Genomic DNA, 27124 nt, shown 5'->3' with positions numbered 1-27124 from the left:
GGGCCCAGGAAGTGACGGCCCGGCCGGTGGTCCTTCTGGAGTCGGTGTAGTTCGCGGCGCCACCTGTGCGGCCTCCGCGTTCCTGGGCGATGGAGAATGGAGCGGTGTACGGCCCCACCACTGAGGAGAACCCGGGCCCTGCCAGGGGCGGCCGGAGCGGCCTGGCCGCCTACTTCTCTCTAGGCCGGCTTCGGTTGCATCGGCGCCTGTTCAAAGTCTTGCAGCTGGTAAGTCCGCGGCCGGGGTGGGCGAGCCTGGCCGGGGCAGAGGGGGTCTGGCCCCGGGGCCGCCGGCCTGCGGGCTTGGGAGGCTGCCGAGCTGCTTCTCCTCGACCTGGTTGTTCAGGAAGCCCCGGTTTCCACACCCCCAGTTCCTTCTCTGTCTGCTGGAAAGGGGGGCGTTACCTCCTGCCGCCGGGCTGCCTCTCAGCCCCAGGGTCTCCCCGGCTGGGTCCCCGAGGACGACCTAGGGCCCCGGAGCGTGTTACGCGGGTCCAGGAAATGCGTCGGAAAACCCAAGTCAGCCGCTCAGACTTCTGACACTCCATCATCTGTTACGACCTTCGTCTCCTCTCCCAGCTGTTACTCTGCAGTATCGTCCAAAATGCCTGTATTTAGACTACGACGTGCTTTGTGTTTATCTTTCTCTGGTTCGTGCGGTTTTCCTGGTACGAGCCCATGGGGCAGTTTAATTTGTTGAACAAAGTCTTCCGTTACTCCTCACGGTATTGAGATGTGTGTATTCAGTAAATTGTCTCCCAGATGTCTTATACTGGCTGGAAAAGAATTACCTCTGAAGGAGCGATATGTGTGTACGAAGTACAAAGTGAAGGGGACAGCTTGTATTTGTGTGCAGGTAGCAAAAGTAGGGCATGGCATACCTCTCCCTCAATTTTATTGAGTTTCCGTTTACTTTAGGCAGTAAACTCGCCTTCACCCAGTAGTGAAAATGTCAAAACACCTTTGAATTTTAATTCACACTACACACACGCTGACATCCCAAGTTCTGTTTTAACCAAGGTGACCATTTTCCGGAAGAGGAAAAATCAGACTGCCTAGAACGTTTGTAAGTTGGTTTTGTTTAATCATCTCAAGTAAAAATAGCCAGTTGGTTTCCTTAGGAAGCACTTAAGTTCTTAGAATTCCGATAACCAGAACTTAACTTTCTTGGAACTCAGATGGCCTATTTTTATTAAAGAGAAAAATAGCTGTCAGAAAACCGGCACTACTTATCAAAACGATGACATCTGGGAATAGTTTGGGAATCACTTGGAGGCAGGTGACAGTGTGGCCCGTGGAACCCAAGAGGGTCTGGCTCTCTCTCTTTCCAGCTTCACTTTGGGTGGTTCACACTGGAAACCTTTCAGTGCTTTCCAGGCATCAGGGGTTCCCTCCAGCCATTGTGCCTTTGTTATCAGCTGTTCCTTCTGCCCAGAAGTGCTTCTTTCTGTTCTTTTGTCAGTTCGAACAGGACTTTTAGATATCAGCTGTGTTCCTCTGCAGTAGAGCTGAAAACGTTTCTACATAAATAGTAGAACTCTGTCGAACAGAAAAGAATTCGTATTCATCTGAAATATTCTTGCTGCTCTAAGGACATCATCAGTATTGGTGTCCTGCCTCTTAAATCTCCTATTTTCAGTTCTGTTTTTTTCCTGTTTAATCAGAGATGGCAAAGCTACAGTAAAATTCCTCATTACCTTATTTATACTTTAATAAACTGTATTCCATATCCCCGGAAAAGAATACAACCAGAAATTTTGGTGATAGACTTTTGACTGGGTTGTGGAGAAGAGGAGCAGACGAATTTGGCTCGCAAAAGTTGGTAGACTATTCCTGCTTGTTCTCCATCATACCATAAGGAGAAGAGGGAAAGGATAAAAACTAATGTCTCTTTTTGAAATCCATTTACAGGCATATCTCAGGTACGGTGGGTTGGGTTCCACACTGCCGCAATAAAGGGAATATCGAGTCTAATGAATTTTTTGGTTTTCCAGTGCATATAAAAGTTATGCTTACACTATACTGTAGTCAATGAAGTGTTCAATAGCATTGTCTAAAAAATCTGCATACCTTAATGTAAAATATTTTATCGCCAAAAAATTCTAACCATTATCTGAGCTTTCAGTGAGTTCACTCATCACCATAGCAAATATAATAATAATGAAAATGTTTGAAACATTGCAAGAATTACCACAGTGTGACACAGAGACCTGAAGTGAGCAAATGCTGTTGGAGAAATGGTACCAATACACTTGCTTGACTCCTTGTTGTCACAAACCTTCAATTTGAAAAGTGCAGTAAAGCAAAGTGCAGTAAAGCAAAGTGTAGTAAAATGAGGTATGCATTTATTTCTTTATGGGGAACTTGTAATGTTATAAGAATACTTTCTCTTTTTTTTAAAATGTTTATTTGTTTTTGAGAGTGAGTGTGTGAGCTGGGAGGGGCAGAGAGAGAGGGGGACAGAGGATCTGAAGTGGGCTCTGTGCTGACAGCAGCGACCCTGATGCAGGGCTCGAACTCACGAACCACGAGATCATGACCTGAGCTTAAGTCAGACGCTCAACCGACTGAGCCACCCAGGTGCCCCAAGAATGCTTTCTTTAAAACAGATTTTAAAAAATATCTCATTATTGCTTTCCATTTTGATTGTTGTCTTTTAGTTCCTGCTTTGTTTCAGTAATGTCCTTTATCTTTTCACAACAGTATATTGTAGGAGTTATGCAGAAAGTGCCAAGGAAGTTATATATGAAATAAAACTGTCATCCAGCTTGGGCAACAGGCAAAGTTTTCTTTGCTAAAGTAGAAGTACATTCTTAAAAGCCACATTCTGCCTTTAGGTTGTTTTACTTTAGATAACTTTTTATTTATTTTATTATTTTTTTAAAGTTTATTTATTTTGAGAGAGAGCACGGAAGCCGGGAAAGAGAGCGAGACGATCCCAAGTAGGCTCTGCACTGTCAATGCAGAGCCCGACTCAGGGCTCAATCTCATGAACCACAAGATCATGACCTGAGCTGAAATCAAGAGTCAGGCACTTAACTGACTGAGCCACCCAGGCGCCCCTAGATAACTTTTTTTTTTTTAATTAAGTAGCTTTTCAGAGCTCCAATAAGGAAACTACTGTAATGGAGAACCCCATAATTGGGAGAGGAGGTACTTTAACAAGGGAACTGGAAGTCATGTGACATTTTATCCAAAATGTGGTGCATTTCTGTGTTTGTGTATGTTATTCCAAACCCCCAAATCTTGCCAGATTCTGAAAACCCCAAAAGAGAAAGGAATCTTACTCTAAAACTTAAAAATCAGACTCTGCCTACTTAGGACATTCCTAGAGTTAAAGGAGACTGGATTAGCTTTCCTCCGAGGTTCTTTTCACTGTGTTAGATTTTTACAAATCTCCGGCTCTGGGGGGTGCTGGTACATGCTGAACGCCAAAGGGATACAAGGGGAGCCTACAAACGGAAGGAGAGGTCAAAGATAAAAGAGCATGACTAGCTCTTGAGTTAGATACTTTTGGAATTACATAGCTGTGTCTACTACCATTCCTTTAAAACTTTTATTTTGTCAAAGGCTTGTCCAGAATATAAGCATCCCTTACCTACCAACTGCCCTCCCAGAGCTAAAGAAGAAATAAAGACTCAGCTGGGAATGCAGTGTAAGGAGTCATTGCAGTCTTAAATTTATGCAGTTTATTTATCAGTGTATTTTATCTTTAGATTGGTCCTTATGCTAGTGTGTGTTTGGGGGGGGAGTTGTTATTTTTGAGGGAGTTTGTTTTTGTCTTAAGGGGAACATTGCCATTGGCCACCTGATTCCTTGCTAGTAAGCTGGTGCAGTGATCTAAATCTGTGCAATATTCTGTCTGCAACAAGCTGGCACTGTGTGCATGGTACCAGTTGAATGTCCTGATGGCTGCACAGTGCTGTGATTATAATGACTCTTCAAGCAAGCGGTTTGCTTTAGAATTCACCAGTGATTTAAATTTATCAAATTATAAAATGAAGTTAGACTCTGTAGGTCCCAAGAAACATATCACCTAGAAGCAGTTTATCTTATAATGGTGTCCTTTTCACCATTAAATGTGAAAATTGATCTGTACTAAATTGAAATGCTATATTTTTACCTTGAGGAAGATCCATAATGTCAGCAAATTATATCTTTGAACCTTCCTGAGAGTCAATATTTGCCTAAGGCAAGGGAGGCTTAGCCGAACTTCAGGCTGACAGATTTGTTTACTTGGACCTTACATATGACTACAGGTTTTTTTGTTTTGTTTTTTTTTTAACGTTTATTTTATTTTTGAGACAGAGAGAGACAGAGCATGAACAGGGGAGGGCCAGAGAGAGGGAGACACAGAATGCGAAACAGGCTCCAGGCTCCGAGCTGTCAGCACAGAGCCCGACGCGGGGCTCGAACTCACGGACCGCGAGATCATGACCTGAGCCGAAGTCGGACGCTCAACCGACTGAGCCACCCAGGCGCCCCTGACTACCGGTTTTTAGTAGCAAGGTCATTAATTCACGAATTAATATAATTTTGTAGTTGGAGCCTTATAATGAATGGCGAACATTAAAACGTTCTCTTTAGGGTGCGTGGGTGGCTCAGCCCGTTGGGCGTCTGATTCTTGGTTTTGGCTCAGGTCGTGATCCCAGGGTCATGAGATCAAGCCCCCCCCCCCCCCCCCCCCATCGGGTTCCATGATGAGCATGGAACCTGCTTGAGATTGTTTCTTTCTCCCTCTGCTCCCCTCCTCTGCTCATGCTCTTTCTCTCTCTCTCTCCAAAAAAAATTTTTTTTAAAGTTCTTTTTATGAGAAATGCTTTAGTTGTAGACTGTTAAAGACAAATGGTAGAGACTTAGTGTTTAATAACGACTGTTAATTTTAAGGAAGACTGAAGTTTCAGAAAGGGTAGTGAAACTGAAACGGAGAGAGACACAGGGTAGTCATTATTTGAATGTTTAAATCACCAGAACTGTGAGTAAGCCATGTCTTAGTCACTAAGATTTCCCAAATGTGTTGACCCTAGCACGTTGGTTTTAATGTAACATTTAACAGCAAAAGGGGAAATGCACAGAACTCTGATTGTAACTTTGAAAATCCAGTCTTGTAGGGAAGCCTACACAGATATACATAGTTGTCAAATGAACCTAATAAGCAGTTTTTATGCGGCCGGGAGGGTGGGGGGGGGGGCGGGGAGAAAGCACAGAGTGGGAGTCAGGAGACCTGGGTTTTTGGCTGTGCCTGGCCAGCGTGGGACCAGGCCTGTCCGAGATTCATTCCATCACCTGTAGACACAAGGGTAGGAGACTGTGCTCTCCAAGAGGCTCCCAGCTCCAAAAGCTTGACAATGCCCATAGTTCTATTTGGGAAAATTTTATGTTATTAGAAGAAGCGGCACTGGGCATACTGTTGTTAGGTACTTAGTATTCATTAAGCAATATTTAATGTGAGGTCTTCATGTTACTGAGAGTAAAACTTTACCAGAAAATAATAATTGAGCCTTTCAACTTACTTTTTTTTTTTTTAATTTTTTAAATTTATTTTTCAGACAGAGAGAGACAGAGCATGAGCAGGGGAGAGGCAGAGAGAGAGGGAGACACAGAATCCGAAGCAGGCTCCAGGCTCTGAGCTGTCAGCACAGAGCCCGACGCGGGGCCCGAACTCACAAACCGCGAGATCATGACTTGAGCCTAAGTTGGACACTCAACCGACTGAGCCGCCCAGGCGCCCCTTTCAACTTACTTTTAACATTCATCATTCTTTCCTTACCCAGTTCAGTGACCTTACCTCTTTTCTTATTCCTAACCACTTTGGTATTTAATGCTGGGACTACACATTTCTTGAAATTATTACTTCTCTTAACTTTCACATTAAAATTTTTTTTTTTTTACAAAGTGTTTGTTTACCGAAAAATATACATAAATTAGAAAATACGATTAAAATAAAATAAGCACCACTTTACTACCACCCCCTTCACTTCGATTAATGATTTGGAGTATGTTTACTTGCTTTTTTTTTTTAAGTTATATATATATATATTTTTTTTTTTAATGTTTATTTATTTATTTATTTTGAGAGAGAGAGTACATATGTGTGAGGTTGGAAGAGGGGCAGAGAGAGGGGGAGAAAAAGAATCCCAAACAGGCTGTCAGCGCAGAACTGGATGCGGAGCTTGACCTCAGGAACCGCAAGATCATGACCTGAGCCAAAATCGAGAGTTGGCCGCTTAACCCAACTAAGCCACCCAGGTGCCCCTATAGTTTTTTGTTGTTGTTTTTTGTTAAGTTTGTTCACTTATTTTGAGAGAGAGAGAGAGAGAGTGTGCGTTTGCAAGCAGAAGCAGGAAGGGCAGAGAGAAGGAGAGAGAGGGAGAATCCCAAGCAGGCTCTGCACTGTCAGCACAGAGCCGGACATGAGGTTCATGAGATCATGATGTGAGCTGAAATCAAGAGTTAAATGCTTAACCCACTGAGCCACCCAGCTGCCCCTGTTTACTTGCTTATTAAGGAGTTTTCCTAAGAAGTGTTATACTTCCTGTGACTTGGTTGTCAGGTGCTAGTTTCTCTTTTCCTTCCTACTCCTGAACTGTGATACTCTTTCACGCCCCACCCGGTCCTCTGCGCCTCCTGCCTTGTAACCAGCTAAACCAGGCGGGCAGTCCCTGTTGCTTTCATCCAGAATCCATACTCCCTGGCCAGATCATCACATAACCTAACACCTGGCTCCTTAAACATTTTTACCATCACTCCCCACCCAGTTAGGTCAGTTGTCCTATTATTTCTGCGGGGCTTACCATGCAAATTCTTGCCTTCATGAATCTGTTCTTTTCTGTCCCCCACCTGGAATGTCCTCTGTCTGTCTAGATCGTATGTGTCTCTTGGCCCTGCTTTGAGTCTCACTTTTCCACTTACCCTTCTCTAGCCACTATTAGGTGGATCCAAGCATTCTCCTGAGATTTCCCAAATTTACAGATAATGGATGTTCAGTTATGAGGTGTATTGTTTTCTTATGCACTGATCTTGCTGCCCTGTCCTTGTGTTCCTGTACGTACTACAGTGTTGGATCAATAATACTCAAATACACTTTTTGAAAAAGTTTCTTAAAATTGAGATATAATTGACATGTATCAGTTTCCGGTGTATAACATAAAGGTACCGTATAGTGCTGTCAGAGATTATATATAGGAAGGTTAGGGGCATCGGACAGAGATGGGGAGTCAGGAGTAAACTTCATACTGAATATAGTTTGTAGTGCCGATCGCTTGGCCTTTAACTGGGAGTAGGAACTAGTAAATGCCCAAACTTGGTATTGTACCCCTTTAGTCTCTCAGGGTGTCTGTGCAGAATCTGCCTTTTAATACCCATCTGAGGCTTAAGGTCAGTGAGAATGACTCCTGTTAATAAGTTTGGAACAGGATTGGGGCACCTGGGTGGCTCAGTCGGTTGGGCTTCCGACTTCAGCTCAGGTCACGGTCTCACGGTTCATGGGTTCGAGCCCCGCATCGGGCTCTGTGCTGACAGCTCAGAGCCTAGAGCCTGTTTCAGATTCTCTATCTCACTCTCCCCGACTTGCGCTCTGTGTCAAAAATAAATAAACATTAAAAAAAAATTAAAAAAAAAAAAGTTTGGAGCAGGACTTGTAATGAAGACACTGATTGCTGCTACCTGAGCTAGATCCTGCCAGTGTCTTGCAAAGAATAGACAAACAGTCTGTATGTCTCTAGAAAAGATTTTACTGTCCTATAGGCTACACAGATGGGAGTGTTCCTGATAATCTAATTTATTGTAATAAGAATGGCTCACGATCATCTCTTCTCAGACCCCAGTTAAGAGTTTTAGGCTGAGATCTTCTCACAGTTAATTGACTTGTGTACACCTGAGGTATATTTTTGCAAATTTCTCATAGAGAAACTGCGAAAAGTTGGGTAAGATTCAACATAGAGGCAAGAATAAAGCAAATGGAATATTAGACATTTAGTATTTTATTATACTGGAGTCATGTACAAACTCATCCTGTAATTATAATTTCAGGAGATTGGGGAAGTACCTTTACACAATGGCTTTCTGGGATTCGTCTTGCTGTGTCACTTTGTATCCCGGGTGCAATGATTGGGAGTGCCTTACCTGACCTCTCTCTGAATGAAGTTGTTTGGGATATGCTGGACTATTTTATGACTCACTAACTTGTAGGAAATCCTAGCAGTAAGATCTGTGTTTATCCTTACATAGATTCTTTTCAGAATTTCGTTGGAGGGGAGAAATCCCTTAGAGGCCTTCATACCAATGTAGGTTTGACCTTTTCCTTTTTAACTTTTTCTTTTGAAATAATTATAGATTCACAGGAACTTGTGAAGCAAAATGTACAGGGAGGGCCCCTGTACTCTGTGTGTGTGTGTGTGTGTGTGTGTGTGTGTGTGTACATTTCTCTGCAGTTTTATCACATGTGTAGCTTCCTAGAGTCGCTACCACAACTGTTCCAGAAACCGTCCTATCACCGTAGGGTTCCCTCATGCCACCCCTTTAGAGCCACACCTTTCCCCTCTCCCCTGGCCACCACTAATGAGCTCTCCAGCTTTGTAATTGGTTATTTGAAGAAGGCTATGTAAGTGGAACCATGTAGTAGGTAACCCTTGAGTTTTGGAATTTTTTCCACTTTGCATAATTGGCAGATCATCTAACTTGTTGTGTATGTGAAGTTTGTTCCTTTTTATTGCTCAGCAGTATTCCATGTTATGGGTGTACCACAGTTTGCTTCATGGTGGAAGGACATCTGGATGGTTTCCGGTTTCCAGAACTATTATGAATAAAACTGTTATGAACATCCATGTATTTGTTTTTTGCCTAAGCGTGAGTTTTCATTTCTCCTGGAGAAGGTAGGAATGCAGTTGCTGGGTCATATGGCAGTCACCTGTTTAGTTTTTAAGAGACTGGTCAGTTGTTTTCCAGAGTGGCTGTGCCATTGACTTCTTCTTGATGACAGTATGTTGTAGGTTAGCATTTTTATACTATGCAGTGACATGTATCTGCTTCTTTTGGTAGCACTCTTGGTGCCATTAATATATCTGGTTGCTTCTGGCCTGAGGGGCAAAATGACATTTCCCGATAGGCTTTGGTTTAGGTCACCATCTTGATGGTCTTAACGCTCAAAGGAAACTCCCCTAGCTTTCACAAAACCCACACAACCCACACAACCCTGCCCAACACAAACCTGCCCAAGTGAACCTCTCTTCTTTCTCTTCTTTCTGTTTCTAGAGGAGAGTTAGCCCCAAACCTGAGCCCCAAATCCTACCTATAGAGAGCTTCTTTTCTTCTTCGTCTTGAGACCCACCCATCTTACTGGTTTCTGCCTTTTTAAGCATGCTCAGTTCTCTCCCATCTTGAAATTCCCATCCCTTTGACCTTGTCCACTACTCCCCTGTCTGGCCAGTCTTTCCAGAGTACAGCTTGTGACTGTGCTGGCTCTATCTCACCGCTTTGTCCTCCTCTCACTTCTCACTGTGCAGTGCTGTAATCTTAGCCTCCCTGTCTGACCACACTGCCATGGGCTTGCTGATGTCACCAGCAGCCGCCTGTAGCCCTGTATGATGTAAGTGTTTCAGTGTCGTTCTTACCTGACCTCTAAGTAGCATTCATTATTCTTGATTACTTTCTCTTGGTAGAAATCCTTTTTTCTTGTTCTCCTACCCGCTTGGAATGCTGTTCCTGATTGTCCTTTGCTGGTGTCTCCGCCTCTGTCTATCCCTTAAATCGTGGGGTTGCTCAGAGTTCTGCCCTAAGCTAGCTTTCCTCCTTCTGGGGGATCTCACTGTCTGATGCCCACGTCTTCGTCTCCACCTGCGACCTCTCCCCTGGGCTGTAGACCTGCGTACCCTTTTGCCTCCTAGATACCTTCCTTCGCTCTCTCACAAACCCCTCATACCCAGGATATTTAAAACTGAATGGATTCTCTCCCCAGCACCCTTGCCTCTTAAAAAAAAGAAGAAAAACCAAAAAGACCCGACTCTTCTTTCTGCAGTGAGGCCCCAGTGCATCAGTATCGTGTGTGCCTACGACAGTGGGGTGCTTTCATGTAATGGTGAGTTGCCGAGTTCACCAGAGTGAACCATTGTCCGTTTAGGGCACAGCATTCTGACCCACGCCCCTGTCTGGCACCCTTGAGCACACTTGAGGCCCCTCTTGCGCGCTTTTTTTTTTAAACTAATTAATTAATTTTTTAAATTTACATTCGAGTGAGCATATGACTTCAGGCCCTCTTGAACACTCTCGCCTCTGCCATCAGTCGACTTGTGTTATTTGCAATACTGCTAATTACGCTTTCTATCGTCAGACGTTTAACTAAATATCACACAGACTAAAATTGAGTGTGGAAAGGAGTTGTTTCCTGTGAAAACGAAATTGTATGCTTTGGCAAGTCCGAAAAATAAATTACTAAAGTATTTGTTGTGGAATTAAGTTAGAGCGAGACGCCTGTTGTAGAAGGCTAGTAAAACTTGTCCAAATCTAGAAGGATTCTGCACTCTGCTTCTCAGGTGTCCAAGGCCTTGCCCCACTTCAACTAACATTGGTCTGGAAGTGGTAGTTACAGATGAAGAAAGTGATGAGTGCAGAAAACATGATGTGGAGTTGTAGTCAGTAGGCTCAAACTCCAAGAAAAGCCCAATTTCAAAAGATTGGTGAATAAATGTGCTTTTTCGTTTTAAGTTAAAGCGTTCAAGTATGTTATCTTATTTCCTACTCTATTTATTTGTCTGTTTATTTATTTATTTATTTATTATTTTTTAAAGTTTTTTTAAATGTTTATCCATCTTTGAGAGACAGAGACAGAGTGCGAGTTGGGGAGGGGCAGAGAGAGAAGGAGACACAGAATCCGAAGCAGGCTCCAGGCTCCGAGCTGTCAGCACAGAGCCTGACGCAGGGCTCGAACCCACAAGCTGTGAGATCATGACCTGAGCTGAAGTCGGGCACTCAGCCAACTGAGCCACCCGGGCACCCCATTTATTTATTTATTTTTCATGTTTATTTATTTTTGAGACAGAGAGAAAGACAGAGTATGAGTGGGGGAGGGGTAGTGAGAGAGGGAGACACAGAATCTGAAGCAGGCTCCGGGCTCTGAGCTGTCAGCACAGAGCCTGATGGCGGGGCTCAAACCCACAAACCGTGAGAACATGACCTGAGCCCAAGATGGATGCTTAACCAACTGAGCCACCCAGGTGCCCCTTTCCTACTCTGTTTAAATGTGTCCTGATAAGGGCTTCTACTGCGTCTTGCAATGATTTCAGACTGTTCTCCATTACTGCTACCTGGTCACTGTCTTGCCCTGATTTCCTACATCACCTTCCCAACTGGATGTCCATCCCAGGATCTGCCCTTTCCCCAGTCCCTTCTCCATGTTGTAGCCAGCAAGAACTACTAAAAGCATAGACCTGATTGTGCTGCCCATTTGCGTCAAAATCCTTAAAATCCGATTTTTAATAATAAGAGAGGACATTTAGATCTAGCCTCTGCTTACCTCCCTAGTCTAGTTTAATCATTTTTGTGCTGTGGTCCCCTTCCTTCACACTGGATAGTTGAACCATGCGGACTCAACTCACTGCATGGTTCAGTGGGGCGGGGGGATATATGTATGCATTGGGGTGGGAGGGGTACCAAGCTCTTGCACCTCCAGGTCTTTCTGTGGACTGCTTCTCTGCCTCGAGCTTCTTTCCCTGTCTTTTACCCCCGAAGCTGACCCTCCTGTCCTTCGGGAACCCTCTCCTGACCCCCCCAAGTGGAGGGCCTCTCCTGTGTGCTTTTATAGCAACACGCTGTTTTGCCCATTCTGGCCTTTAGCACTTGGTAGTTAATTATTTGCGTACTTGGATTCCCTTCAAGGCAACCGGACTGTAAGTTCTGTGTGGGTCAGCTGCATTTAGTAATCGTGTTTGCCCTGGTCTCCACTTCACAGATAGTTGCGTGGACCAATATGTTTTCTGAATACTGTAGGCTTCTCCGGAAAACACTTAAGTGAAATGTTCTGTTTCTTTTGTAGTTGCTGTCTCTGCTGGCCTTCGTCTGCGAGGAAGTCGTGTCACAATGCACTTTGTGTGGAGGACTTTACTTTTTTGAATTTGTGAGCTGCAGTGCCTTTCTCCTGAGTCTCCTCATTCTGATTGTGTACTGCACTCCAGTTTATGACAGAGTCGATGCTGTCAAAGTCAAGTCATCGGTAAGCATGAAGACCTGTCATCCCTCTATGAAGAACATAGCTGTTTGGAGTCCTGTGCTGTTTTATTGTTCAAACTAGGGATGCTTGCAACATTCAGGAGCAGGAGAAGACACTATCCATTGTTCCAGTTCTGCCCTTCGGCAACTCCATTTTCCCTGCCAGATGGTGGGGGAGACGGGGAAAATGGGATGAGAAGGAGGACGGACACGGCCAGGAGTTGACAGTTATGGGTGGTTTCCCCTAACTCCCGTTAGGTATTTTTTAAAAACTAGGATTTTTGTCACTTTTGATTTCTCACATTTCAGGGTGTCGTTCGTGGGCTCTACAGTTTCTCATTGTGTACCTGTCCTGTGCCAGGCATTATGCTGGATGCTAGAGAGAGTGATGAACTAATGTGACGTATTTCTGGAACTTTTAAAATGAAACACCACACAGGGGTGCCTGGGTGGCTCAGTCGGTTAAGCATCCGACCCTTGATTTCAGCTCAGGTCGTGATCTCAAGGTCACGAGGTCGAGCCCCACGTCAGGCTCCATACTGAGCATGGAGCCTGCTTGGGATTCTCTGGCTCTGTCTCCTGGGCCCTCTCCCGCCATGTGTATGTGCACGCTCTCAAAAAAAATAGTAGTAAAAAAATGTTTTAAAAGGTGACACCACATAATCCTACCTGTGGTTTTGATTTTTATTACAAAGAAATTTATCCATAAGTGGATTAAGGAGGCATTTGTTGAATTCATTGTTCAGAAATTTCCCTTTTAATGAAAGTGCACATTGGAAATTTTATTTTCACAAAATCAGTGATACATAACTTTCTAAACCCGGTCTGCTAGCGCATGTTTTTATTTGAGTATAGTGTGGATTTGTGAGATGACACATCAGATGATTCACACACTGACTGCACTTAAGGAAGGAAGGAAGGATTGAGCATTTTACTTCTTCAGTAGTATTGGAGTAAAACAGTAGTGGTTTGTGAAGAATTGTACGTGTCAGGGTCGACATATGTAAGAATTCACATCTCTGAGGGAAAAGATAAAACTTAGGATAAATTTTTAACTATTAAGAATAAGGGATAGGGGCACCTGGCTGGCTCAGTCAGTAGAGTGTGTGACTCTTGATCTCGAGTTTGTGGGTTCAGGCCCTACACTGAGGGTAGAGATTACTTTAAAAAAAGAACAAAACAAAACAGTGTAACAAGATAAATACAAATCAGTAAAATTCTGTTATTGTTTTGAATTAATGAGAAGTAAACATTGGGTCATATATTAGTATACACCTAAGATACTTATTTTTATCTGTACACCCTTTTGTACTACCCTTTATCATTTTGTGCTGTAAGATCTGTTACCTTCTCTTAAAAGAATTATTTTAAGGTTAAAAATTAAACAAAAAATTGATACCACAATAGTTAAAAAAGTAACTTTGAAAAAAACAAAACAAAACAGGTAGAGTCTGAATCCCATCCATCAAGTCTTTGATGAGCACACACATGCGGATCTTGGTGTGGCCAGTATATGACCGTTCCATTACCTTCCTTGGTAACAGCTGCTGTCAGCACAGACTCGTGTCAGATACTTTATATACTGTGACTTAGAATCCTCATATTATAATGCTCCATTTTTCCATTGAGGAAACTTAGATTCAGGGTGGTTATGTAACTTGTCCAAAGTTACACAGCTAGGGTAAAAATAAACCGAGATTGGAACCCAGAAGAACCCTCCACACCCTGGATTCCGTTCTGTGGCCACCGCTGAATCCTGTTGGAACCAGTGCCCTAGCCAACTTTAGATGCTGTCATGGCCGATATCAGCCCCCCGGTGTCTAGATCTCTGTATAATGATGACAGTAACTGAGCCTATTTATTGTATGGAATATGCATATTAAGATGAGGATACAGAGAATATCTTCGAGCTTTTGGTAATCATATTTGTAATCTCTAAGTCCTTCCTTTCTGCAGACAGGTATGTGGTAAGATTTGGGGGCAAGTGAAAAGTTAACTTGTGTCTGAGCTGATTGATTTTTAGTTCCAGTGTATGAATTTATATTGTAAACATTGTAAGATTGAAGTGATTTTTTTCAGCTTTTACTCTCTCCACAGCAAAACAGTATCACTGTCCGTACGAATATTTTTAAAAATGTTTAAACTTTAGTGCTGCATCTGTAGTGTTTAAGAACCTTGATCTTTTTGACAAGAAACAATATTACAGTATTTTCCAGTTTAATGGTCTATAACTAAACAAGATGTAAAACATTTATGACATCTTGAGCATTTAAGTTATTTTAGAGTAAGTGCTGATCTTAAAATGCTGGGGGGTAGGGCAAGGAATAAATCAGTCATTTCATCCTAAAACAGCCTTTGTAGATATTTTTCAAAAAAACTGTAAATATTTTATTTCTTTTGGGTGTTTTGTGTCTATTCATAGCTGATGATTAAGAGTTACAGTCATATATGTTGTACTTTTCACCTAACACTGTAAGGATTCCATGTTTGTTTGAAAGGTTTAAAAATCACTTTTACTCCTGACATGTGAACGGACTCAAATACTTTTTTAATGTCAGAGGTTTTCTGTTTTGAGTGTGTGATGGGGTGGTGATGGTGGTAGTGTCTAGGGAGGACCAATAAGCTTTTTGAAGGGAGAATCGTTTCTATTCCATGCTATTGTGGCTCACATTCTGTCAAGAGTAATAGTAGCCAAAAGTTGTGGGACACTTACTGTGTGCCTGATACTGGCGGTCTAAGCATTTTCCACAGATTAACTCAAATCTTTAGAATCACTTATGAAGAAGATACTGTTCTTATTCCCATTTTGCAGATGGAGAAACTAAGGCACACAGGTAATTAAGTAACAAATTCAAAGTTATACAGCAGGAAGTAGTGTAACTGGGATTTGAACTCAGGTGGTCTGGTTCCAGAGCCCATATTTATCGAACAGTAAATTATTCTGTCTCAAAATGGTTGTCCTGTTTAATACCTCCTTGAATGAAATCCAAATATTAGTAAATGGAGTTTTATATTTGTGTGTCGCCGATTTGAAATAACATTCAAAGGAATAGGAAAAACAAAAGTATTATAGAAAAACACCTCTTTTAGAAGCAAAAAGAAAATCTCTTAAATTTGTTTGTAAATGTTACGTGAACAGCGGACAGTCTGGGAATTCTGTGTTGGGTAGTTTTATCGATATTAGGTTTACTGGAGATGCATCTCAGGAAACTCTGAAAGTATCAGACTTAAAACTCTGAGCAATGGCTGTCATTTTATCGGTTTCTCCTCTGAATCAAGTGTGCATGTCAAGTGCTGTTTGCAGTTGGCATCTGAGAGGGAGCCTTACCAAATAATGCCAGAGAGCCCTTGGGAACCCATGGAGAACTTTGTGTCGTGAGCTACATTATGATGAGATATGGAAGCCTCTACAGAGCAGAGAATCTCATCATACAAGCCCATTTTGGGTTACTTACTTGGAACGATTGAAAGCAATACGTTATTCCAGAAAATTTACGTGTCTAAAAACATACTATTGGCATAATTTTATTTGGTTAATGACAGGTGGCTCATCTGATTCTCTCTTTTCTAGAGTGCTTTCAAAGCACTGAAGTACTCTCAGAGAGGCCATCCTAGCATAGAATCCTGATCTTCCTTAACTTATGACGGGGTTACATCCCGATAAAACTCATCGTAAGTTGAAAATACCGTTAAGTCGAAAGTGCATTTAATACACTTAGCCCCCTGAACATCATAGCTTAGTGTGCTCACAACACTTACTTTAGCCTGCAGTTGGGCACAGTCATCTCCCACAAAGCCTGTTTGATAATAACGTGTTGACTCATGTCATTGAGTACTGTCCCGAAAGTGACAAACGGAAGGGCTGTGTGGATACAGAAGGGCTGTCAGAGTACCGGTAGTTTACCCTCGTGATTGGGGGCTGACCGAGAGCCGCTGCCACGGCCCAGCAGCACGATGGGGGTCATCCCGCGCAGCGCCAGCCTGAGAGAGGACCCACACCCACAGCTGGAAGTACAGTTCCTACTGAATTCATAGTGTTTTGGCACCAGAGTTAAAAACCATAAGCGGAACCATTGTAAGTCAGGGACCATCTATACTTTGAAAGGGAAGAAAAATTTTTTTGTTTCTGGTTTTTCTTTTTTTGTTTGTTTTTGTTTTTGTTTTTGCTGGAAGGAAGATGGCATGTAATAAACGGCTTTGGAAATTCTAATACGTCCTAGAGAAAACGACACACACATACACACGCATGGCCTTTTGGGGAACTGCTTTTATTGAAAGATTATCTTGTGATGTGCTCTGAATATGCCCCATCCAAAGTATGGATAGCATTCCTTTACAGGGTAATTAATGAATGCCAAGCTTATGGAAAAGTTAGAAGCTGAAGCATGTAAATTTGGGTTGCATGAAAAAGCTGTGTCACCAAAGTTTTTTAAAAGTAAAAGCCAAAAACATTTGTTTCTATGAACCTAACCCTACTGTATTCTTTGTGCACGTGTGTAGGATTTCTATATTACTTTGGGCACAGGATGTGTGTTTTTGTTGGCATCCATCATTTTCGTTTCCACACATGACAGGACCCCAGCTGAGACAGCTGCCACTGTGAGTACCTTGTATTTTGAACCCTTGCTTATTTTTGTTTCCTTAGAAGTATGGAGCTTGGAAAGTACTAAAAGATTGTACAATAGGGGAGCATTGTTCATCTTTTAACTTATTTTTCAGTGTAATTTTGAACGGAGGACCTAAGAGCAAATAAATATGATATAGCAACCTAGAACCTGTGTTTAGAATTTGACCACGTTTTGTTAATAAAAACCTAATCACTCCACATATGAATGTGTTCCTGCCAATGGAAGGGGTAGAACTGACTCTGTTATCTGACTTCCGTATCTTCTTTTCTACTTTGCAGTGCAGCAAAAACACGCATACGTGGCAGGTGTAAAATAGCCACACTAGGTGTAGAGAATACACAGGAGAAATGATCGAAAGGTTCAGCCTGGTAGATGAGATCGATAAGGAAATGTTTTTATCTGAAATCCTTGGAGGACCAGATTTTTTTTTTTTTTTTAATTCAGAATATTCTGGATTTTACAAAGGCAGTGCTGCAGAGGGCCTGGGCAGACCCTGTAATCCAACATGTTAATATTTCTGAACCATGAATACTCACAGTAAAGGGGATAAAGACTGTAAGTAGTTTTGCCTGGTGTCACTTTTGAGCCAAGTAAATCATGAAAACGTTTGAGTTTTTGTAGCTTTTTGGATTTCAGAATTACAAATCAAGGGTCATGTCGTGGATTTGTGAACACAGACAAATGACAATAACAAATCCTCTTGCAAGTCAGCTGGATTCCAATTAATACTTTGTTCATAACAAATTTGAAGTTATAATTAATTGAGTTGTCAGCTAATAGATCATTAAAACTACTCTCAATTATAGAAAACTTAAAAGGAGTTCAGGGACTTGCATGGTTATATCTACCTGTTCATGTGAGCAATTTGTTCGCACACATGTCAAAACAAAACCGAAATTAAATCAGTGCTGAACCTTGACTCATTCTAGCAACAAGTAATACTTATGCCTGAACCATAATCATAAATACATGAACCAATCGGTACATGAAGAGAAAGATCTAAGTTTTAATGGCCCTTATGGTTAATTTCAGTTTATATATATTTGTATTGCAGAGGAGTATGATAGGGTGATCAGTGAAATGTTTTAAGGTATAGAAGTTCATTGCTATAAAATCCTTAGAGGAAGTGAAATAGAATTGAGGAAAGTTGAGTTGAAGAGGGGGAAAAAAGCATGGCATAAAATTCCCGGTTGTTAAAACAAAGCTTATTTGTATAATTAGGTGATGTGTTAGACTATTACAGTATTTAGATTTCATTGGCTATATTTAAGAGTGACTGGTAATTTAAAAACTCAGTATTTATAATAATAAAAATTAAAAAAAACTCACTATAATATGCTGGACATTACCTTTTGCAACTTATTATGAAAAAAATTTACAGACTTAAATTAGTAAGGGAGTCCATTAAAAAAAGAAGACAAAATTGAAAAGTATGTGAGCAAAAGATCGGGAATATCATTTGTCTGGAGGCTACGGCATAGAGGGCCCTGCATGAACTGGGGCTCTCGAGGGGGTCAGGGATGGCTTCACAGACACAGTGACATCTGATCTGTCCTTAAAGCGTGTAATATGTTTGCCCAGTAAGGGGATAGATGCCATCAAGCCAAAATGAAGACTCTAGAGGGGAGAAGCGACTTGGCTTTAGAGATGTGGGATTGATAATTAAATTTAGGTTGGATATATTGGGGCTATTTGGGTAAATTGATGAATTTGGAGTTCAGTTTGCTTTATAGTGAAATGAGGCAGGATGCATGTTCTTGAGGGGTTGGGTGTGAAAAGTCAAGAGATTGGAACTACAACAAAATATTAAAAATCAAGAACAAACTGCTGGGGGCGCCTGCGAGGCTCAGTTAAATGTCTGACTTAATTTCAGCTCAGGTCATGATCTCACAGTTCATGAGATTGAGCGTAGGGCTGTGTGCTGACAGGGCGGAGCCTGCTTGGAATTCTCTCTTCCTCTCTCTCTGCCCCTCCCTGGCGCGCTCTCTCTCTGTCTCTCTCTCTCTCCCTCTCCCAAAAGAAATAAATAAACATTAAAATAATTTAAAAAAAAGAACAAACTGATGGTTACCAGAGGGGTAAATAGGTGATGAGGATTAAGGAGAGCACTTGTCGAGATGAGCACCGGGTGATGTATGGAACTGTTGAATAACTATAGACCTGAAACTGACATTACACTGTATGTTAACTAACTGGAAAACTTAAAACTAAAAAAAAAAAAAGCGATAATAAAAAATCATGGAGATGGGGTGCTAGAGGTGGAAGGGACTTTAGGCATCACATACATCAGTTTCTCTTTTTACAGAGCCGTTCTTTGGCCCCCATTTCTTTAAGTGTTTTGCTAGTGAAGAAGATTTCTTCTTAACAGAATTCTCAGAATGCTTGATCGTATGTTAGAGGAGTGCAATGAGGAAGTGATTTAAGGAAGAGGAAGTAGGTCGTGGTGTCATGTTGCTGTGTCATGACAGTGTGACAAGTAACTGGAAAATATTTTTTAGGTAATTTAACCTAAAAGTATCTTCGAAATAGAATTTCTGTTTTGATAGTGATCACTTTGTGCCATTTTCACTCACTCCCTACTCACGTATTTCTCTTATCTCACCTGTGAGTCAGTCTAACCATTGCCAATAATCCTGTGTTTTGTATCATTTTCTACGGTTTTGTTTTTCATCTATTAACCTTAGTGTCACAGGTTTGGCACCCCACATCCCACATGCACACATAAGGCAGGACATCTCTCTTTTGTGGAACTTCAACTAGTAGCCATTATTCTAGATTTTTTTTTGTAACTTCTAGTTTTCTGATGACCTTAAAAAGTCTTTTATTACCAGGGGTTGAGAATAACGTGTATAAGATAAAATTGATGAATCGTGTTGCTTGTATAAAACGCTTTCAGAGCCCAGTAGGAAATGTGAGATTACATTCCAAAACTCATCATACAACCTTCGCCCTTTCTTCTCCCCAGGTGTTTGGATTCCTAGCAAGTTTTATGTTCCTGTTTGACTTTGCCAGTATGGTCTGGGAGAAACAACAGGAGTCCCAGATGAGAAAACCTGAGGCTACCAGGAGGACAGAGGCCACTGAACCACTTAATGCTTAAGGACCTAGGGAATAGGTGTTGCATAAGGTATCAGCTGCGTAATGCCTGAGCCCTGGCACAAACTCTTGTAGAATTTATGTAATGGTTAAACCACTTCTTTGGGGGAACAAGGGGAAGGGCAGGAAGGCACTTTTATCAATATTGGACTCTGTGTCAGTCACCACAAATTAGGCCAGAGAACTTTCTGTTTCAAAAAATATATATATTTAAATAACAGTTAAAACTTCTGTCAAATGAAATGGTTTTGTTTCTGTTTCGGAGGACAGTTGTTTCTTTAAATCACATAGCTCAATTGATGATCTTTTATTCTGTCATTGAAATACCCAGGCTTTACTGTATCTCACTCAGCCTTAAAATTATATGGTAATGTTTTAGGATAATTATTATTAACTCTTTCTGAGACCTTTTCTAGCATAATAGAAACTGTATGGGAGGTGTTGTTATTTTATACGTAGAAAAGAAACAATATCAGAAACCCTATGTTTATACTGCACTTTGTTGTTGATAAGCGAAAAAAAAAAAGATTTTTTATATAATATAACACACAGAAAAATGGAAGAAACTCTCATGGCCAAGGACCAAAGATAAAAAAAGATACACTTCTTGAACAATACAGTGATTATTAAAAATAGGCTTCAACTGCTTACCACTGTCTGAAGAGAGAAGTTCATACTGGGAGCTAGGAATTGGTCCATTCCCCTGTTGATATATGGCTCTTCCTACCGAAGTTAATACAGCTGTATCAGTCTGTTCAGCGTTTTCTTTGAAGCCTACCCTCTTTTCAAAACCCCAGCTTTTGATTTTTCATCTATTTCAGATTCTCCCTTCTCTCTTTATCCACATGGTCCATACACTGTTTCATCATCTGACAGAGAGAAGTCTCTGGCCGATGGCGGTTGTCTTTAGGTAGTCCAAACTTTGGGGCCCTTTTAACTGCACAGAGTATGCAGCGGGATCTTTAGGTTTCTTGCTTCCACGTCGGGGATTACTCTGACTTCTCTTTGGGGGAGACCTTCTTAAGGAAGTATCTAGCAAATCCTGCCCAGGTTAACCCTGAGGATGGTGTGAGGGGCAGCCCAGCCACTCCGCTTCAGACTCGTTCTGATCGTTTGCAAGAATGGCCTCTTGCTGGCAGGCTGTCTTAGAGCCAGCCGGCCAGGGCACTTGGTCCTTTCTGAGCAAGGGGTTCACAGAGTAGGTCTTTCTTGTCCTCCTCTTAGAATTTTGACTCAGGACTCTGGTGTGAAGGCAGTAAGCCCACGTGTCAGGTACTTCAGGACTTTGGTGGAAGTCTCTGGGGCTAGGTGGACTCCTTCTGAAGGAGTGGAATCGTGTTCCCAGTGAGACCATTTAATGACCCTATCCGTTTGAAATTTCTCATTTGTGTGTGTGGATGTGGCAGGTGCGGTGGTCAGAGTTCAGCAGCACGGCCTCCCGCGGCTGCTGCCCTCTCTTGATGACTCAGGACTGTATCCATTTGTTCCCAAGTTTGGATGCTAGTGCCCGTGGTGCTGTCACCACTACCCGCCTAGGGGATAATGAACCCGATCACGGATGCTGTCTTTACTGGGCGTACCATCCATGAGAGGAGAAATAGCTTGGGTCCTGGGCCCCAGAATGAAGAGTGGTTCGAAGATAAGTAGCGTATGGTCAGCAAGTTCTGGAATTTCACCCCTGACTGTACACTGTCATTTTAAATATCATCCAGACCCAGCTGGGCTTTCACAGCAAACCATCCGGGCTACCTCAGGGTCCCCGCGCGTGCACGGGCTTCGTTAAGTTTGATGGGACGTGTCCCAGCTGGCCGCGTCTGTACAGCACGTCGGCATCGAGCCGCAGCGCTGCTCGCTCTGAGGCTTGGCTTGCGTCTCTTTTATTGGTGCAGAAGTGGGCCTCTTAGCTGCCACTTAACCTTCCCTTTGCAGAAAGATAATGTATTTGCTGGTATTTTGGGTCCCTCTGGAACTTTCTTCATCCTGTTCTCTATGGGACCCATGACTGATTGGCCCCCCTCTTCTATTGTAGAAGGAATTCGAGTAAAAAGACCACGTGGTGAATAAAAAAAGTTCAAGGAAAACTTGGGACCAAAACCCCTTTGATGTCCGAAAAAGGGCAAACTCAATAAACTGAAATGTCACATAATTTTTTATTAACAGCCATGTTAGATTTGTTATATTTTATACAAATAAACTGTTTAAAATGGTTCTTAAAGATTTTAAGAGAAAATGCATACAATGTAAGAATTTTATAACTGCCATACTTAAATTATGTTCTGCTTGGGGACTGGGAAATGTATTTTTACATTGTTTATAGCCAATCGCTTTTGTATTTATCAGTTTAAATCCTGTGGGTCTTTTTTCTTTCTTTCTTTCTTTTTTTTTATCTCTCTGAATGTCAAATTTTGTAGTTTTCTTTTTAAATAAATCCATTTTATTGTCTACACCTTTGTAGTTGTTTCATTATCACAGAAGCCTGATGTTGAAGATGAAAACTTTCTCCAGAGTTCTAGGAGTGGGCTGTACAATCTTGGTAAGTACTTTGGTGGGATACTGGACTGTGCGTCTGCCCAGGTGTGAGGCACAGGTAGGAAGTTGGGACACACGTTGAAACCGCCTTTGTTGGGAGCCATGTCTGAAGAGTTGCAAAGGAATGTTACGGACTAAACACCTTTAAATACTTACAAAGAAGCAAATTTGGACTCTCCATCACAATTCTCGTTGTGGCTAAACAATGCTAAAAACAAAATAGGCACATTCTCTTTCAGACTGTTCGGTGACAGAGAAAGTGTGAAACAAAACTGGGGTGGTTCTGGTAAAGCTGCAACTATTTGTGTGGTTTGCAGAACTCCCGCCTCCAGTCTGTGTGAGAATAACAAGATCTTTATAATCATCAGGAGCTCACTGGAATTCGTACATTCTTCAGAGTTTTGTGTTTTGTTTTGATAAAGAGCGTTGTCTTGGGGCGCCTGGCTGGCTCAGTTGGTGGAACATGCGACTCTTGACCTCAGTGTTGTGAGTTCAAGCCCCATGTTGGTGGAGAGGTTGCTTAAACAAATGAAAAAAAAAAAAAAGGAGTTGTCTCAGTGTGCCGTCAACTGCAAGGAGCAGAAAACCTAAATAAATAGGTCTTAAAGAGTGAGGAAAATTTATTTCGTAAGCCCAGGTAAGGCTGTTCTGTGACTGGTCGAAGTTCAGCGTCTCAGCAGTAGTATCAGGGACCCAGACTCTTTCCATGTTTTTCTGCCCATGCATCTTCTGCTGTGAGTCTTTATCCTCAGGATTGACCCCTTATGGTGTAGCAAGACAGGCGACATCTCCAGGCATCGTCCGCTTGCACAACAATGTCCAAGGCCCAAAGAAGAGATTGTGCACTGCTGTGTCTCTAAGGTGTTCTTTTTTCACAGAAGCCCCTTGGTGGACTTCACCTACTTGTCTTACTCACAGACTTTAAATGCCCATTTCTAAATCATTTACTGACCTGGAGAACGGCATTACTGAAATTGGCCTAAAGCAATCCAGATTCCTCTCCTCAAGTGGTGAATACCCTTTGAAGCAGATAGAGTCTTCTGTTACCTGAACACATTGGTTCTGGTAGCAAGAGCCATGGGCTTGGGGTTCAGCAGTGTCTGGCATAAGCATGTTAAGGATTGGGCCCCAGCTAGGGAAAATCAAATTCCCAGTTTAAGAAATTTTTGTAGGCCTGAATACCCCCAAAGCAATGTAAAATAGAAAAACTAACAGTTCTGACGTTTAGACTAAACTATAATTGTACAAGTTCTGTGTACCCTAGAAAATTGGTCTAATAAAAGGTGGGAAGTACTGTGTTTTTTTCCTGTGACCTTCATAATTGGCTACTTCTAATTTTTGAGAACTGTTGAGTACTGGGAGCACAGAAGATAACACCCATTTCAGACACCACCCAGCTTTAATAGATCATGACTTTTTGCCATAGTTTTTTCAAAGGCTCTTGTTTAAGAAAGAAAATGAAGTTTCACTTCTGAAATACCACCACCTCCAATCTTACTTTTTACTTTCCCAAAGACACACATGATCTTGAATGTGGTATCTGTCTTTCCTGTCTTTATTGTCTGTACTATTTAGAGAGATGTATCCATAAACAATGTCCGACATGGTATTTATGCTAGATTTAGCCATTCGTAGGTTGCTTTTTCCAATCGGTAGTATTTTGAAATGTATCCGATACACGCAGCTCTAGTTCATTCATTTTAACTACTATTTGGCATCCCGTGGTACGAATTTGCCAGTTTACTTACCTTTCCTCTGTTGACAGACAAATTTTGATGTGGTTTGTTTTTGACCGTCTGAACCAGTGTTCCAGGGAACAGACATCTTTGAACATCTCACGCACGGGTGCAAGAGTTCTGTGTAGGTTGTGGACTTAGAAATTGTTGCATCGCAGGATGTGTGGGATTCCAACATGGCTAAATATTTCCAAACGGTCTCCCAAGTGGAGACTTCGCGTCAGCCGTGTACGGGGGTGCTTTGTTTCCTTATTCTTGTCTTGCACTTAGTATTAGTTTGGCTTAAGAGTTTTGCTGATCTGGGGCTGAAATGGTCTCTCATTTTCTTTTACACTCCCCTTATGACTGGTGAGCCTGGGCGTCTTCTCATGCGGCTGTTGACTTTGTACGCTTCCCCACATCAGTGAGTTGTTCGTTTATATTCTTTGCCTTTTTTTCACCCTGATGTGCGTTTTTGTTTTTTTTTTTAAACTCATTTGAGAGTTCTTGACATATTATGGGTGTTATCCTTTGTTAGTAATGTGCCTTGGCAATATCTCCTCAAAGTCTATAATTTATATTTTAACTTTGCTTCTTGATACTTTGTCTCTTTGCTTATGGATTCTTGTTAGCTCAAGGTCACAGATGTTCCCTGCCGCTTTCTAAAATGTTTAAAGGTTTGCATTTTACATTTAGTACTTGAATGTACCCTGATTTCTGTATGTGGTAGGAGCACTCCATGACTCTTTGCTCCTCTGATAGACAACGGCTGCTTCTGTCATCTACCAAGTTTATGCATATGCGTGGGTCTGGGGCTGGCTTCCTTAGGCTTTTTTTCTATACCTATGCTAATACCATAGTCTTGATAAAGTCGTAATAACCTGAGGGCAAGTTCAAAATTGTTGTATTCTTAACACTTTGTTATTTGAAACACTTTTTCTCTTTCTTTTCTTCTTTCTTTGAGCTGGGGAGAAGGTCTGAGGGAGAGAGAATTTTTTTTTTTTAAATGTTTTATTTACTTTGGAGAGACCTAAAGACCGAGTGAGAGTGGGTTAGGGGCAGAGAGCCAGGGAGACAAAGAATCCGAAGCAGGTTCCAGGCTCTGAGCTGTCAGCACAGAGCCCAACATGGGGCTCAAACTCACAAACCACAAGATTATGACCTGAGCTGAAGTTGGACGCTTAACCAACTGAGCCAACCAGGTGCCCCTATTTTAAAGACTTTTTAAGAATAGTTTTAGGTTTGCAGTAAAATTGAGAGAAAGGTTACTTTTTACTATAAGGATACTTTTTACTATAAAATTTTAAGATTGATTTGGCAAGTTCCACAAAAAGCCCTTGTTAATTTTTTCTTGGAATTGCATTGAATTTATAGATTAATTTGGGGGAAAATGATTTATGATTTAACTTAACATTCGTGAACCTAGAATCTCCACTGATTTGGGTCTTTTATTGTTTTCCAATAAAGTTTGTGGTTTTCTTCAAAAAGGTCTTGTACATCTTTTGTCAGATTTGTCCTAGGTACTTTATTTTTGCAGGTGTCCAGAACGGGACCTTTATTTTATTATTTTTAACACTATTTTATTTTATTTTTTAAATTAATTTTTTATAATTTACATCCAGATTAGCATATAGTACAACAGTGATTTCAGGACTAGATTCCTTAGTGCCCCTTACCCATTTAGCCCATCTCCCCTCCCACAACCCCTCCAGCAACCCTCTGTTGTCTGTATTTAAAAGTCTCTTATGGGGGCGCCTGGGTGGCGCAGTCGGTTAAGCGTCCGACTTCAGCCAGGTCACGATCTCGCGGTCCGTGAGTTCGAGCCCCGCGTCAGGCTCTGGGCTGATGGCTCAGAGCCTGGAGCCTGTTTCCGATTCTGTGTCTCCCTCTCTCTCTGCCCCTCCCCCGTTCATGCTCTGTCTCTCTCTGTCCCAAAAATAAATAAAAACGTTGAAAAAATAAAAGTCTCTTATGTTTTGTTCCCCTCCCTGTTTTTATATTATTTTTCTTTCCCTTCCTTTATGTTCATCTGTTTTGTATCTTAAATTCCTCGTATGAGTGAAGTCATATGATATTTGTCTTTCTCTGGCTAATTGCGCTTAGCATAATACCCTCCAGTTCCAGCCACGTAGTTGCAAATGGTGGGATCTTTATTTTAAAGATGACGTATTCTGATTAGAAAACTGAAAGATAGCTCTGAAGGCTTGCTTAAATTGAGGTCAGTCTTTTCCTTTTTTTTAAGGTTTTCCTGTGGGTGATGGCGCGTGCCTCCCGCCATCCCGCACGAACTGCACCCGAGTGGTCCCGACGCTGGCACCTGACCCCTCCCACCATGAAGGTTCCCCTCAACCTTTTAGTTAAAAGTTCCCATCCCTTGGCCTTTCTCTGAATCTGTGATCTGCGTTTACAAAATGGCGACTGTAGTTCCTGCCACTTTCATCAGCTAAAATTCTGCAGTGATACATTTTTAGCGTGCATATTTGACGTCAGGAAAACAAGGGTAATCAGTACTCCTGCTCGGCTCCCGAATGACACACAGACGTGAGGACTGATGCCCCTCAGTTCTTTCCACCTACTGCATTGTTATTGCCTGGTAGTTTTTACTTTATCTTGTTTTAACACCTCCCGCACCTTCCACATGTTCCTCTAGGTGCTTTTCTCTAGATGTGGTTGCTTCACATGACCACGCATACAACTTAAATAGCTGTGTGTTTCTGGGGGTGGGGGACGCTGCACCCGATGTATGGTATGTCTTCGCCAGCCCAGTCCCGGGTGGCCCAAACACCTGACCACACAGGCCATGGGCCAATGTTACAGATACTGTTTACTAAATCTTGGGGTGGCGCACTCTGGCCGGAAGTCCCCCGTGTTCAGCCCATTGCACGGGGTGTCCACTGCGGTGGGCCCTGACCCATTTACCATCCCTGGAAGGCTGCAGCGTCGCAGGGGACCTGCT

At 42.0% G+C, this 27124-nt stretch overlaps 1 protein-coding gene across 1 annotated transcript; it reads left to right on the top strand.

Moving 5' to 3' along the window:
• CMTM6 (CKLF like MARVEL transmembrane domain containing 6) lies at window positions 1-22368 on the top strand. The gene is made up of 4 exons (XM_023260653.2): window positions 1-227; window positions 12028-12204; window positions 16701-16799; window positions 19794-22368. Exons 1-4 carry the CDS (start codon window positions 90-92, stop codon window positions 19926-19928), a joined length of 549 nt encoding a protein of 182 aa, XP_023116421.1. The 5' UTR covers window positions 1-89; the 3' UTR covers window positions 19929-22368.
• The last annotated feature ends 4756 nt before the right edge of the window (window positions 22369-27124 follow it).

The sequence above is a fragment of the Felis catus genome, chromosome C2 (assembly GCF_018350175.1).
Source record: "Felis catus isolate Fca126 chromosome C2, F.catus_Fca126_mat1.0, whole genome shotgun sequence".
Taxonomy (NCBI): domain Eukaryota; kingdom Metazoa; phylum Chordata; class Mammalia; order Carnivora; family Felidae; genus Felis; species Felis catus.
This window is presented reverse-complemented; position numbering and strand designations above follow the sequence as displayed.